This window comes from Lycorma delicatula, chromosome 6, assembly GCF_047948215.1.
Source record: "Lycorma delicatula isolate Av1 chromosome 6, ASM4794821v1, whole genome shotgun sequence".
Taxonomy (NCBI): Eukaryota; Metazoa; Arthropoda; class Insecta; order Hemiptera; family Fulgoridae; genus Lycorma; species Lycorma delicatula.
In genome coordinates, this window is record NC_134460.1 from 116,390,372 (window position 1) to 116,404,518 (window position 14,147).

Below are 14,147 nucleotides of genomic sequence, written 5' to 3' on the forward strand. Positions count from 1 at the left end.
GCACGTTGCGCACCATTCCAAGGATCCATGACAACTAAATGGCAGATTAGGTTAGAGAGGCTGGCGCCACTTATTAAGTGGTACCAATCGCCCACCGCTACCAACACAACTTTCAAAATTTCCCGTTTATTTTAATCACTCTGTATATATCATGTTAAGAATTTTTTTTTTCTAAAGATAGTCTTCTTGAATTGGTGTAATTTGTTTTTTAAAGTATGTAAGCAGCAAAACTTGCTACTGTAGTTACATGAGGGAAGTAAGATCAAAATAAGAAACAAGAAATTGTAGGCTAATTAAACCAGTAGCAGATAACAGAAACAAACGAATAAGGTTAATAATGAAGAAGAAAAGAGAAGATAGTAAGTATGGAATCACAAACAAAACAATGAGAGAATTATTTTTTAAAATATTGAAGAAGAATCTTTTCAGATCTAATTATGCAGTCTCTTTGGTTGTGGAGGTAACAGCACTCATTTTAAAAAGGTTAAGTGGTCCCTTCATTTTGTCGTTGATATGATCTATATTGTGTTTATTCATTTAATAAGATGCTTTTAAATCATTATGTTAGTTTCATATTGTTCAAACAAGCTGAGATCTTGATTTGTATGTGCTACAGTATATGTAAAAGGCATATGTTGTGGCTAATATTTTTGTGGATGTGTCCTGTTTCTAAGTGTAAAAAATATCTACATAAGTTAAGATAATATACAGTATTTTCATTTCTAGCAACTTTATTACCTGAGTAGTGACTTTTCCAAGAAATTTAAATTAACAGACAGAGCTTAAGAGATTAAAACTCTAGGACTTGTAAAGAAGCGATATGAATTGTGAAAAGAATCAGTTAATTAAATGGTATAAAATTTAATGAATCAATAAAATATAATGTAAAGATGATGAACTAAAGATACATGGAATAAAATAGAAAATTGTGAAGAGGAAGATGAAAAGAAATATAAAGTAGCATAGAACAGGTTGAAGTAATGGGAAAAAGTAACTGTACACTAAGAAAACCTACTTTAATAATTATGATTTATAAATTTCTGTCTATTTAAAATATGTGCATTTTCTGTCTATTTATAAACGGTCATCTTCTGTCTAGATGCAGAAGAAGAAACTACATTCTACATGGCAGTTAGTATAGAAGAATGATAGAAAGAATAATACTGAAACTAAACTAAAAATTCATTAACAAATGAATTCTGGGGTGTAACTATTTTTAACTAAAATCTCTTGGTAACTATCTTCTAATATGATAAATACATGAAGGTAAAAATTTTAACATCATTGTTCAGCGTGATGAAATGTGATTAAAATAAAGAAATAAATAAAAATTTGAGAATGAATTTCTAATGGACATATCCATCCAGAGGATAATTTTTATTAATTAATTGTGTAACTCTTTCACCACTGGAATGAGTCACTTTCCTAAGTTAGTAAAAAAGTTATTTATAAAGTGGTTGAATTTTATTAATAAATAAATAATATATTCAAATCATAATATATTCATTATTTCATTATAAAAATCACATCAGGATTGTAATATGAGCTATTCTGTGAAAAAAAGGATGCCCTTCAACATTTGCTCAGAAGGATAAAGAGTGATTATGGTCAAATCTTGATCAGATGGTACTTAAATAACATATGAATTATAAATAATTTAGATAAGTTATTAAAAATAGAAACTGAAGCCTATAAAATGCTTTCTTATTGAGCAAAGACTATGTGAAGATAGTTTTAGTGAGTTTAGTTTGAACAGTTTCTATATATTTTGTATTTATTTCTACTTTTTACATATTTGAAATAAATTACTTTTTTCTTTTAGCAAAGGTTACAAGTTCATAAATATAAATTATGGGAATATATAGTTTTTATTTAAGAAAAATTGCTCTACATTAATCATATTTACCAGGGCCAAACAGCCGAACCTGATAGCTAACATTTATATCCTGAAAACTTGTTCTAAGTTCTGAAGTAGCCCCAAATAATGTAATATTGTGATAATAAGGGGTCTTTCAAATTGGGCGCAAAAATTTGACTGATTGTGATGGCAACATTGATCTTTTTTTTATATTTTAAGCATCATTTGTCTCCAATAGTTTATGACAAATCATCATGGAATGCTATACACCACAACAATGATTACAAATCATAACAATTTATTATTGAAATATGGAATTGGTTACAACTATGTATTGTATAATTCGCAATATTTATGGTGCATAACTGGCCATTATATTTATGGTGCATAACGTAATTGGTGTGCATAACTGGCCAAATAAAGGCACAATTCTTCATTTGGTTAAAAAATTTGAAGATCATTTTCTCTGTTTGATATTAAAACAATTCACAAAAAAAATTCAAGGAGTCAAAAGATTGCTGCTGTAAGTACAAGTTTTTGTGAAAATTGAGATTTATTGGTTTTACGTTGTACACAAAAAAAATAGATTGTACATTGTAAACAAGTAAAATGTCCATATCTGGGATAATTCCAATCCATAAATGTTTTAACACTGATCACTACAGCTGAAAAAACTCACTGTTTAGTGTAAATTACGGGCTGGTGGCATCATTGGGCCATTTTTTTTTTTTTTTTTAAATAAACACGCAGATGCTTTTAACAATAAATGGTGAACACTATTGAGCTATGATTCATTATTTTTAATTTAAAAATATAGATGAGATGTGATTTCAACAGGTAGGTTGGTGCCACATGCCATACCTGCTGAAACAATTAGTTATTGCACCGAAGGTTTGGTGATTCGATAATTTCACAAAAAGGCAATGTCAACTGGCCAACAAGTTTGTGCGATTTGAATCCCTTAAATTTGTTCCTCTGGGTTTATGTTAAGCCACAAGTCTATAGCAACAAACCACTAATGATTGATGACTTGCAAACAAATATTCAATGCCGTATTAATGGAATTCAAGCTGATTTGTGTGGAAGAGTCATGTAAAATTTTGTTGATGGATTTGGCTATGTCAAAAAAGCCTTGGAGTTTGAATGAATGATGTTTTTCAATCATAATGTAATGTTTTAAACTTTAAAATAAAAAATAAAAAATGGTTGATATTATACATACTTTTTGTTTTATTGCATTTTTAGGTTTTTCACTGAAGATGAAAAACCCTTTATAATGCTTTAGTAATAATATGTTATTGTATCACACTGATGCAATATGCATCATGTTTTTGTATTAAAATATTATGAATATTTTTAATTATTAATACAATATTATTGCATTTAGATATCATGTTTTTAATCGCTGTTTACCAATAGCCAGATATCTCATGATATCCATGAGATTGTTACTTCTACAATCAATATAAACAGATCAAGCACAATTAGAAATACTCACTGCATTTTGCAAGTGAAATGTATTGTGTATGAAAATAAGCTTGGATTAGAACAGAATGTTAATTTTAACACTAATCATACCTCCATGAACTGAATTTTTAATATATGATGCACAAAAAGCTTTTAGAATATAGAAAACAAAACATAGATTAATTAATTGCTAAGAAAATGTTTTTTGAGGGGTAGCCAAAAAAAAAAAGTTGGTGGGATTTAGCTTTTCTAACACTAACTTATTAATGAGAACAAGGCATCAAGCCTAATCAGAAACTTCTGATAAAAGACAGACACCACACTGCCAAGGAGATCAACAATTGCAATACATTAATATGAATCATAATAAATTATCAAGTATAATTAAATATAATCAAAAAAATGTTGTTAAGAAGTCAAATTTACTTAAAGATTAGTAAACTTACTCAAAAACTCAAGGCGGAGTTGTTTACTAGGTGTATTTTGAATGTCTTGACTTTCTTCTTCCATTAAACGCCCTGCTTCTCCTTTAGGACCTTGTTCTCGTAAAGCATCTTTTATCATCTGAGTTGATATTACACCAGGTTCTATATCTGTATGAATTACTGGGTTGTTGTCATTCATTTTTATGGTATTAATTTATTTTTAATAAAAATGTTCAAATTCAATTACATGATAAATCAATTTGTATTATGGACTATAATTAACCATAGAAATTATGATTATTATTATCGATTTGAAAATTTCTTTATATAAGTATTATTTTAAAACTTTTTTCACAATAAGTTTTTTCAGTGCTATGAATAGTAAAATAAAAATACATATTTTCAATTCAAAGCGTTAAGCCGCCATTACGTTATCTGTTTATGTAACCATGGTAACCAGTGCCTTGGTATTGCATACCGAGTTTTGGGTTCGAGACATCCCATCATATGATCAGTTAACGTGAATCAGTAGTTGTCAAACGTTTAATAAATATGTCGTCATTTTTTGGAGTAGGTGTGAATCCTTTTACAACTCAAGTTGGGCAACGAATTGGTAATGATTGTTGTTATTTTATTTTATTATTTACTTTTTTATTAAATATTAGTTCTTAAAATAAGTTTATTGTTTACGGGTATTATGTAACATGTTACCTACTCCAGATGGGCTTGTTAACCTCCTCAACAAGTTTTGTTATTGATCTTATTTCACTTAAATTTAGCATTTGATGTTCAACAATTTCATTATTTTAACAGATATTACAATTTTCTTCTATTTTTTTGTATTTTAAAACTATTTAGCTCTTAAAAGAAGTGAAAACTTATTTTACGCACTAAGAAATTCGATCGCATTCGCGTACCTTTGTTTTGATTTAGTTTAGTCATAATAATTGCATTTTTAGTGAACGGTTGTTATTTTTTCGTTGTATTTATTGAAATTTATTAGCACTTGTATTAGAAAATGTTTGATGTCCATAACTTCATGAAATTTGTAGGTTTTCTTAATAAAATATGTCCTTATGTGACTCCCATCATTTATTTTCTTATAAATATATATAGGTCTTTTGTTTATATACCATAACTAATATTTTGTAATTTCCCTTGTTTATATAATTATTATTTAGTATGTATAGTCATTTCATCTTTAGTGTCACATTTTTATGAATAATGATATTAATCAGAGTTTGATCACAACTTTAGTATCACATTTATAGAAATAATATTATCTGTGGTGTTATCAGTTTTTTAGTACATCAGATTTTATTTTTATGAACATAGTTTCACTGTAGTAAGTTGCATAGATTATCATCTTGTCACCATATAGCAAAATCAATTTTATTAAAATACCTTAAATTGTTCCTCAGGTATGAAATTTGCTGATACTGTGAATGATAATGGTTTTCTTGTAGGGGAGTTTCATTTTACAGTATAAATTTTGTTAGGAAATTAATTTGCTCTTATCAGAGAGCAAATGCTGTTAATAGCAGACCAGTTACTGCCTTACAGCCATAAGTAATTTAGTATTTTCTGAAATTTATTGAATTAGGTAATGGTTAAAAGGCCAGTATGTTTTTCAGTGATGTTAACCTGTTTGGTTCATGAAATTAATAAGTTGTAGGTTAGGTTGATGAAAAGAATTAGAATTTTTTTTTTTAAATTCTACATAAAAGTTATTGTTAAATATATAGTCCTATTTGTAATAACGTTCATAAATTCAAACATATTTGTATCATTTATTTTTGTGTCCAGAAAGACCAAAGTACTTCATTATATGAAAACTCTGAAAATTAATTATATGAACATACTTAAATTTCATCACTTAGAGACATTTAAAAAAATAATTTAAATAGTTTTTGTAACAATTAAATATATTACGTATAACATATACATTGCACAGATTACAAGGTACAATAGAATTATTTAAAAATACCACTATTAAATCTCTTTTAAGCTTTAGATTAAAGTTATATATTTTATTTTAATTAGTTCATGTTTTATTTACTCATTCAATGTAAATATCATACATTTTTAGTTTTTTCTCATTTTTTTTATTGTAATTAAAGGTTCAAATTTTTGAATAAACTTTATCAACAGAATTTTCTTCAGGTAAAGGCTCTTCAGGTAAGAGCAATGTCCCAGATATGGATTCGCCTAATGTTTTAAAAGACCCACACTTCATAAACTTTCTGTTACTATCCTTACTTTCTACTGAGAGATTTAATTACATACTGTAGTTTGTTTAACCAACTAAAATTATATATTTGCTTAAAAAAAGTTTACTAGAAGGTGGAGTTTGTAGAATTCCACCAAGAAAGTAGAGGTCTAATTGAAAGATTGAGTTTTTATATTGAATTTTTTGAAACTTTATTGGGTTGTATTGATCAGTGAGTTTTAAATTAAGTGTTATGTGTATCCATAGCTGATTTCACTTTGAATATTACAAATAATCTTCCAATAGAGTTGATCATATTACGGTATGATCATTTGTGATGTGAAGGTTCCTACTAAGAAAGAGTATTGCATATTCCAGTTAAGATAAATTTGTTGTCATTAAGTCCCTCGACTGATCTCATTCTATGTTATGTTTGTATTTAATGTCAGTCCATTTTTTTAAAAACTATACATTATATTCTAATCTTTCTTTCCCACATAGTTTATATTCATGCATTGCCTTCTGTTATGAAATTAAGACTGTTGTGGTCTTTACTTGTGATCAACTAACCTTTTTCACTTTTATTTTTTTCATAGGTTTTTCCCCTGATTGGTGTTATAGCCATTTTATTTCAAATAGTTATAAGCAATATGAAAAGTAGGTGCTCAGAATATTTCCATATTGTTTTCCTTCATAGGTTTTATACATTTCAGGAATAATGTTTTGTAGTATGAGATGCCAGTGACAGACCCCCTCTTTGAAAAATGTGCCTACAATACTCTAGAAGATAAACCACACCATACTGTTAGGTTTGGTAAACTAATTGGTTTCTGATCAGTTGTGTGAGGATCTGTGTTATTCAAATAAACACTGATGTGCCTATTAATTGTTCCATTAAGCTTAAAAATGGCTTCATTTGACAAACAGTTAAAATCTTCAAATCCTTTTGTTGTTTCACACTTGTCCAGGTGCCATTCACAAAACTGTTCTTGCCTATCTGGATTGCTTTCATTTAATGCTTGTAGAAGTCTTAGGATATAATCAGCTTATAATTAGCTTGTAAAATTCTGTGGACATTGTCTTAACACAAGTCTCATGAAAACATTGCCTGAGAAATTGCTTTGGGGATCATGTAAAGGTTTGCATTATTGAAGTGACATTTTTTTTATCTGTAGAGGTTTTTCTTTTTTATTTTCTGGTGTTCCATTGTATTTAAACTTGTCATGAATTCTTGAAGTTATTCTGATTGGTGGTGCTGTTCCAAATTCCATTGCCGAACATCTTTGTACCTCCAAAACGACTTTGAACACTCCAAAAACACTTATGTTGGTAAAAAGACAACTGAATTTCAGCCGTGTTTATTATGGAATACATTACATACAATCTGGCAATGAGAACAACTATGAAAAACAGACGTTTTAAAGTTTCACCTGCTATGGCAATGAAACTTGATTTTGTGGTAGGAAGTTTTTTCAAGGTTTTCTGCCTTTTAATCCTTCAAAAGAAGTATCAATGTTCACAAAATATATCTATTATATTGCATAATATGTTACAGAGCTCATTGTCATATTCATAATTGTAATTCACATAATGTGTCATTTGCAGCATTCCTTTTAGTAGGTACGGAATTGAATTCATTCATAATTTTAAAATTGTTGCATTTTTAGTTGAATCAAAGGAGTATCGTAATAAATTCCATTATAGTTAAAAATTGTATGTTTGATTTCATTTTATAATGTCTTTTAAAAGCATAATCCTATTTAATTTCATTTTTTAGGTATTGTCTTTTATTTTTACTTGCTTTATTTTAACTCGCAATGTTTTTTCAGTTTTTCTTTTCATGTTTGTCCTCAAATCTTGCATTCTTAATTTAACATATTTCCTGACATTGCTTATTGATGAAATTTTGCACAGTTACTAAAGTTGGGAAACAATACAATATTCCACCATTATTTTTGCAAACATCCCCCTGTTCGGGAATAAATTTGTAAAATGTACATAAGGGCCAAAAAACATTTTGTTAATTTATAATTGTATTTCAGGAATCAAAAACTAAAGTATTTTGTTACTTTGTATAGTAAATGTGTAATTGAAAATCTGTTTGATATTTTATTAATATATTAGAAATTTCAATATATGATATTATCTTTTGAAATCCAAATTAACTTACTGATTAAACTCATGCAATGTATGATAATAATTTGCTTAAAGTATAACTAAAAAGTATAAAGCAAGTTTTTAAAAATTGTTGTAATATTATTAAGTGTACATTCAACAGTGAGAATATTTTTTTAAATTGCAGATTTGTTTCAACTATTTCATTGCAAAAAAAGTAAAAAAAAAAAAACAATTTTTTAGCATATTTTTTTAGATTAATGAAGTATATATGTCTTTCATTTAGTCAGGAGGATTTAGGCTTCTTCCAAATTAATTATGCATTTATTTTTATTGTTAGGACATTCAGTATAATTAGAAATTAAATGAAAACACCGAATAATTACTATTTAAGTGTACAGTTGTTTAAAATTAAATGTGAAAATAAGAGTAATAAATAAAATGTTAGTAGTTAACAAATACTGAATGTTTGAATTTATAATTTCATTGTTGTCCTTGTAGATTCAGTTGCATGATATCCAACACCTGTTTGAACATTTAATACTCTTGTTTTTGTCAGTAATGTTATTGCTATTCATAGGAACGTTGTTGTTTATTTGAGTTTTATAAACCCAATGGATGTGTATTTTTTTCTAGATTGCTTTTTTTATGTAGTTCCTCATGTGTAATGTACAGTCAACAAAAACATGCTTCTGCTTAGCTTTACTTTTATCAGTACGATAAAAACGATTAATGACACGTTATGTATGTTACTTTTTATAGATATAAAACAATATTTACCCGTATCAAGTGCTACTGAAAGCACCCTGAATAAACAATTACCATATAGTATATAGAATAAATAGTAAATTTGTTTTGTTCCTCACATTCTTTTCATTTTTTTTAGAACCAAATGTGACTTATCAGGATAAAAGGATCTTTTAAATTTTTCTAAAATAAACAATAAATTGATATAAAGATCTCCATTTTTGTGATTTTTGTATATTAAAACAGGTGTAAAGTAGCTTCATCCATAAAAATTATATCATTTAAAAATGATTGGTTTTCATTCATTAAATTTGTCTAAAATTTCAATAGCGAACAAAAATTTTTTTTTCCGTCAAGAGAGTTTATTTCTTCATAAACTGAATTTTTTATGCATACAAGTGCTTTCTTTCATGTAAAACGTTTTTGTGTGGTTGTATTTGGAATTTGTATGAGGCTTTGACAAGGAATGGAATTATTAGATCTAATTGCAAATTTTATAATTTGTTAAACACTTTCTTCTGACACTAGTGGCATTCCAAGTGATTTCAGTTTAAGAAAGACCCTGTTTCTTTCTGAACCGTAGCCAGTTCATATTTTGTTTTATGTGGTGGCTCCTTTTCCATATGTAAATTGAAATATAGGTTTGATTGATTATGGTATTGCTTTCAGTTCAGCATGTCATAATGGTTCAGTTCAACATGCCACTTAACACACAGTGGTGTTTCTTCTACAGAAAACTAGTAAGTAAACACACATCAGCAACAATACAGAGATTGATGTAGTGATTAAATCTCTTTTACACAAACGTTTTGGATGTAGGCTTTCAATAACATAATTTCTCAAAATTTTCCTAATATCATATGAGCTAATGAAACCCCACTATTTTTTTATGGTGATCCATATTGTGAACCTTCTATAATAATATTTAAATTTAAATTTTTCTTTTTATTTAATTTAATTGCTTTATTCTTTACCCTTATTTAAATTTCTTTACTATCAATGAATCCATTTTATTATTCAGTATTTCTTGTTCAAGCGGGCCATTCTTTAATAACATCTTATTTTTCATAGTTTTTTACCACTCCTCCTTATCCCTTCCCCTTATCAAAAATTGTTAACAGTAAAAACACCCCTTTCCCTTAAATTGTTCCACTTTACCCAACATCCCCTTAACATAAAATCACATCTATTACCAAAAATATAATTTACATTTATAAAACAAAATTTATGCTTTTTTTAAAACAAAAGACTCCTTTTCTGCTACAGATTATGAAGAAGAATTAATCAAATCAAACCAATTTTTTTTAATATTTTAAAGAGATAAAAAATCCTCTTATTAGCAGTGCATATTGATTTTTTTACAGAAAAATACATATTATAATTATAGTGCTTATTATTTGTTAAAATTATCACCTTTTTTAGTCTTTCAATCATTTCTAGTCATTTTTGTTAGATCGCTGTTACAATTTTTCTTGTTCTACGTTATATGAATTTAACTTGATATTTCAAAGATATTTTTCCCCTTAGTATTGAAGTCTTGAAAGTTAATAAAATCCATAGGTGTTAAATCATGTACTAAACAATTTATAATATTTCCGTCTTAGATGTAAACTGAATTCGTAATTAATCTCGAATGACATAGTAAAATTCATTGTTGTTATAGTTTGTTTTATAATCATGTTTCCTATCATCAGTGAGTATAAGAGTAAACTTTCTAAATGTTTTTAGCTTTCATATTTAGTCTTTTCATTGTATGTTATATAACCTTTTTTTATTACAAACAGTGAATTTTTTTTATGTGGTTCTTAACATGAATTTGACAAATATTGAAGCATACTAGGAATACACCTACATTAGGTAATTCTAAATTTATTTACAAAGTAATTTTTATTTTGCTAGAATAATATTACAGTAAACATAAAAAATCTATTTTATTTACTTGATGAAAAAAAGTGGATCTTTTTTTTAAATGTAGCCGTAAAGAAGTTAATGAAAAAAACACCATTATAGTTAAAAAACATTAGGCAATACACTCTATGATTTATAGATGTGTGGACATTAAATTGTAGTTCATAAGTGTTTAATTTGATATTCATTGAAAAAAGTAATTAATGCAATTTTTATTAGTATTAAAGTGTTTGTTAATAAAATAATTTAATTAGTTAATAAACTGTAGTAATAAGCCATCATTGAGAGTTTTTCAACGATATATCATGAGTGCTACTATTTTCATTGGTTCCAGAGTTATATAGCCAAATGAAATTTTAATTAAAATATTTGATCTTACAAGGGGAAGTCAATTGGTTCAAAAACAACTTCATATACATATACTTTTTTAACTTTTTTTTTTTAATTTAAATATATTGATTTATTAATAATTGTTAACTTATGATTGCAAAAAAGTTTAACAATAAATAATAATTCAATAAAAATAAAAAATAAATCAGAAGTTATTAGTGAAGTAAAAGTTTTATGTACTTTTCATTTTAATTCAACAATTTTTACAGAGGTTAATAATAATTATTAATAAATCAATACATTTAAATTAAAAAAAAAAGATTTAAATATATGTATATGAAGTCGAATTCGAACCAGTGCGATGTGTGGATGATTACCGATTTGACTCGTTCTCGCTTACACCACATAACTACAAACTTATTATATAAACTATTATAAAATGCTGACGCGGACACCACAAAAAAATTGCATTGTGTAACTGTCCACTTTATTAAAGAATTGGAGGATCGTATCTCACTTTCAAATGAAATAAGTTTAAATGAAGTGCAGCAAAAAATGTGTATATGTAATTTAATCTTAATTTTAAGGAAGCTTTTAGCAATAAAATATATTTTACTTATTAATGTTTACTTTGTGAGTGCACGAACATTCAATTTTTTTTTTTATTTTGGTATATTTTTTTCTTTTTGAGTAATTTTTTTTATTTTCTGAAAGTTACATTTACGTTATTAATGTGAAGGAAAATTATCTTTTGTGTAATTATTTTATCATTATTGACTTGTTATATATTAATATTTATTATGTACAACTGATAAAATTTTATGTACATTTTTTTAACGATGTTAACATTACTGTAATTTTTTAATTAATTTTTGTATTATTATTATTGCTGTAATTTTATCCTTTTTTTAATTATTATATTTATTATTTTGTACATTTGTAACATGTTTTTAATTGAAGTAGTTAGAATTTTGTGTTTTGAAATAGTCTGTTTTCATTTAATCATCTTTTTTTGTGTCATTTTTAATTTTGTTGTTAGTAAAAACCTGCTCAAAATATGAAAGCTAAACTATTAAATAGTTGGTTGAATCTCAGATTGTTTAATGCTGTTTTTGGTATGTAGTAAATTTAATTATTCTTGGTTTCTTGTTATTTTATTATATATGTATTAAATGTTTTACAGCACTATGTAGAGTAAGAAATTCTTATTTAATTTACTGGGGAGCTTGAAAGATTGCAAAATCAGTTTTTTTCTACCTGCAAAAAATGAGTAAAGCACAGTATAACTAAAAATCTTAAATGCCAACATATTTTATATAGGTCATAGTTCATTTAGTTTTGATATAGTGCAGGTTTAAATGTGGCTAACCATTTACATAACCACTTATGTATGATGCATTATAGGTTACTTTATAATGTGTAACTTTGTGTGAATATGTTAGGAGTTACCTGCATGCCCTGGATTATAAGTATTCACCAATCTGCTGTTTTGGCATTTCATTAATTGTTCTGTATATCTTTATCTATAATGCCATTTTTCAATTAACAATGTGTCTTATAGTTGTCACCTAAAACTTGATGAGATCAACAACATTTCAGTAATTGAAACCATATTATATCAGCAATTGGCAGTGGGGTCCTGGACAAGATAACTATGCATCCCCTAGTACTTACTGCTTCCACAACACCTTATTACCACATATATGCTTAATTCAATATCGGCGGGCAATAACGGTAGCAACGATGTGAGAGGGGCGCACAGTATACGGACGCGCGGATACAAGCATCATTCCCAACACGCAGTTCTCCTACCATAGCGGCGCTGCAGCCCCACCACTCTCAGGCTCCAATAAAAGGCACGAGAGTGAATTTGCAATTCATCGTCGACCACCACCACCACCTGGAGAAGACCAAGAAGAAGAAGAAGAAGACAGAAGTTCCCTGGCCGGCTCAGCGTGGGACCTCCCGGTGGATGCCAACATCCCCGCCGGAACAGCAGGACTGGCCGGCCCGCCGAGGGAGTCGCTGGATGCGGACGCTTCCCGAGCTCTCCGGGCTTCAATCGTCCTGGCCGGCGGATTCAGCCGCAGGAGCCGGCCCACCGTGGGATCGCTCGGGGAGAACCGCCTCAGCCGCGCCGGCAAAGGACGACCAACGTTGGCCGAACACTGCGGGGCTCTGGGGGTCACCACTGCCACGCTGTAGTGGGGACCCAACTTCCGCCGAGGGAAAGCTCGGTCGGACTTCAATGGACCATCCGCAACTCCCCGACCTCGCCGGAGACCAGCTTCCGGACCCAGCAGCTCTTCTCAGAGCTGACGCAAAAAACGGTCCTTTTCAGGACCACCACACGGTTATGAAATATGAACCGTCGAAACCACTCTACGACAAAAACAGCCCTTTTCAGGGCCACCGTGATGTTAGTAAGTGCCACGTGCCGTCGAAGTCATTCGGCGACATGTGGCAGTGACCCAAGAAGTAGTATGCTACATACAAGTGATTGAGTAAGAATAAAATGCCATTAAGCTGTATGACATTTAATATATGTATTCTTGTAGATCATGAAGTGTGAGCTTGTCTTTTACCCAAATTGGTAACCACTTGATGGTTGGCATTTAGTTCAGGAAAATTTTACAAAATGTTAGTCGAGGGTTCTTAAGTATGAATAATAACTGGCATTAATAAAAGTTATATTTAACACATCATATTATCTGTACATGTTAAATGAAATTTTGGAACTAGAATTTTTCTATGTCCTAACTTCATTTTAACTGTTAGTCTTTAACATACTATTATTCTAATGGTTGCAATTACGTAAAAATAAAATATTTCAAATTTTGTTAGGAGGTCCCCTGAGTGTTGTGCTTTACTCATTCTGCACATTTACTTAAATTAAAAATCTTCTTTTTTTTTAAAGAATGTTAATGAAAAATCCTTTCATTAAATATTTTTATTGAAGGATTTTCCTGTAGAACTAAATTAAAAAAAAAAAAAACTTGAAAACATATTTACACAAAAAGCATCATATTAATATATTATGTAACAATATTTCAGCTATTTTAATTTTGTTTCCATAAATATTAACTTT

The 14,147-nt window shown here is 28.6% G+C and overlaps 2 protein-coding genes across 4 annotated transcripts in view; one reads left to right on the forward strand and one right to left on the reverse strand.

Moving 5' to 3' along the window:
- Positions 1-3,949, reverse strand: part of LOC142326920 (dynein regulatory complex subunit 3-like) — a 42,159-nt gene extending 38,210 nt beyond the window's left edge. Inside the window, exon 1 of the mRNA XM_075369650.1 lies at positions 3,772-3,949. Within this exon, the coding sequence (XP_075225765.1) occupies positions 3,772-3,949 (178 nt within the window). The remainder of the gene's footprint in view (positions 1-3,771) is intronic.
- A 291-nt stretch (positions 3,950-4,240) lies between these two features.
- LOC142326138 (TOM1-like protein 2) overlaps positions 4,241-14,147 on the forward strand; it is a 116,037-nt gene continuing 106,130 nt past the window's right edge. For all 3 annotated transcript variants that reach the window (XM_075368342.1, XM_075368343.1, XM_075368345.1), the window contains exon 1: positions 4,241-4,363. In XM_075368342.1, coding sequence (XP_075224457.1) covers positions 4,303-4,363 — 61 coding nt within the window. In that variant the 5' untranslated portion in view covers positions 4,241-4,302. The remainder of the gene's footprint in view (positions 4,364-14,147) is intronic.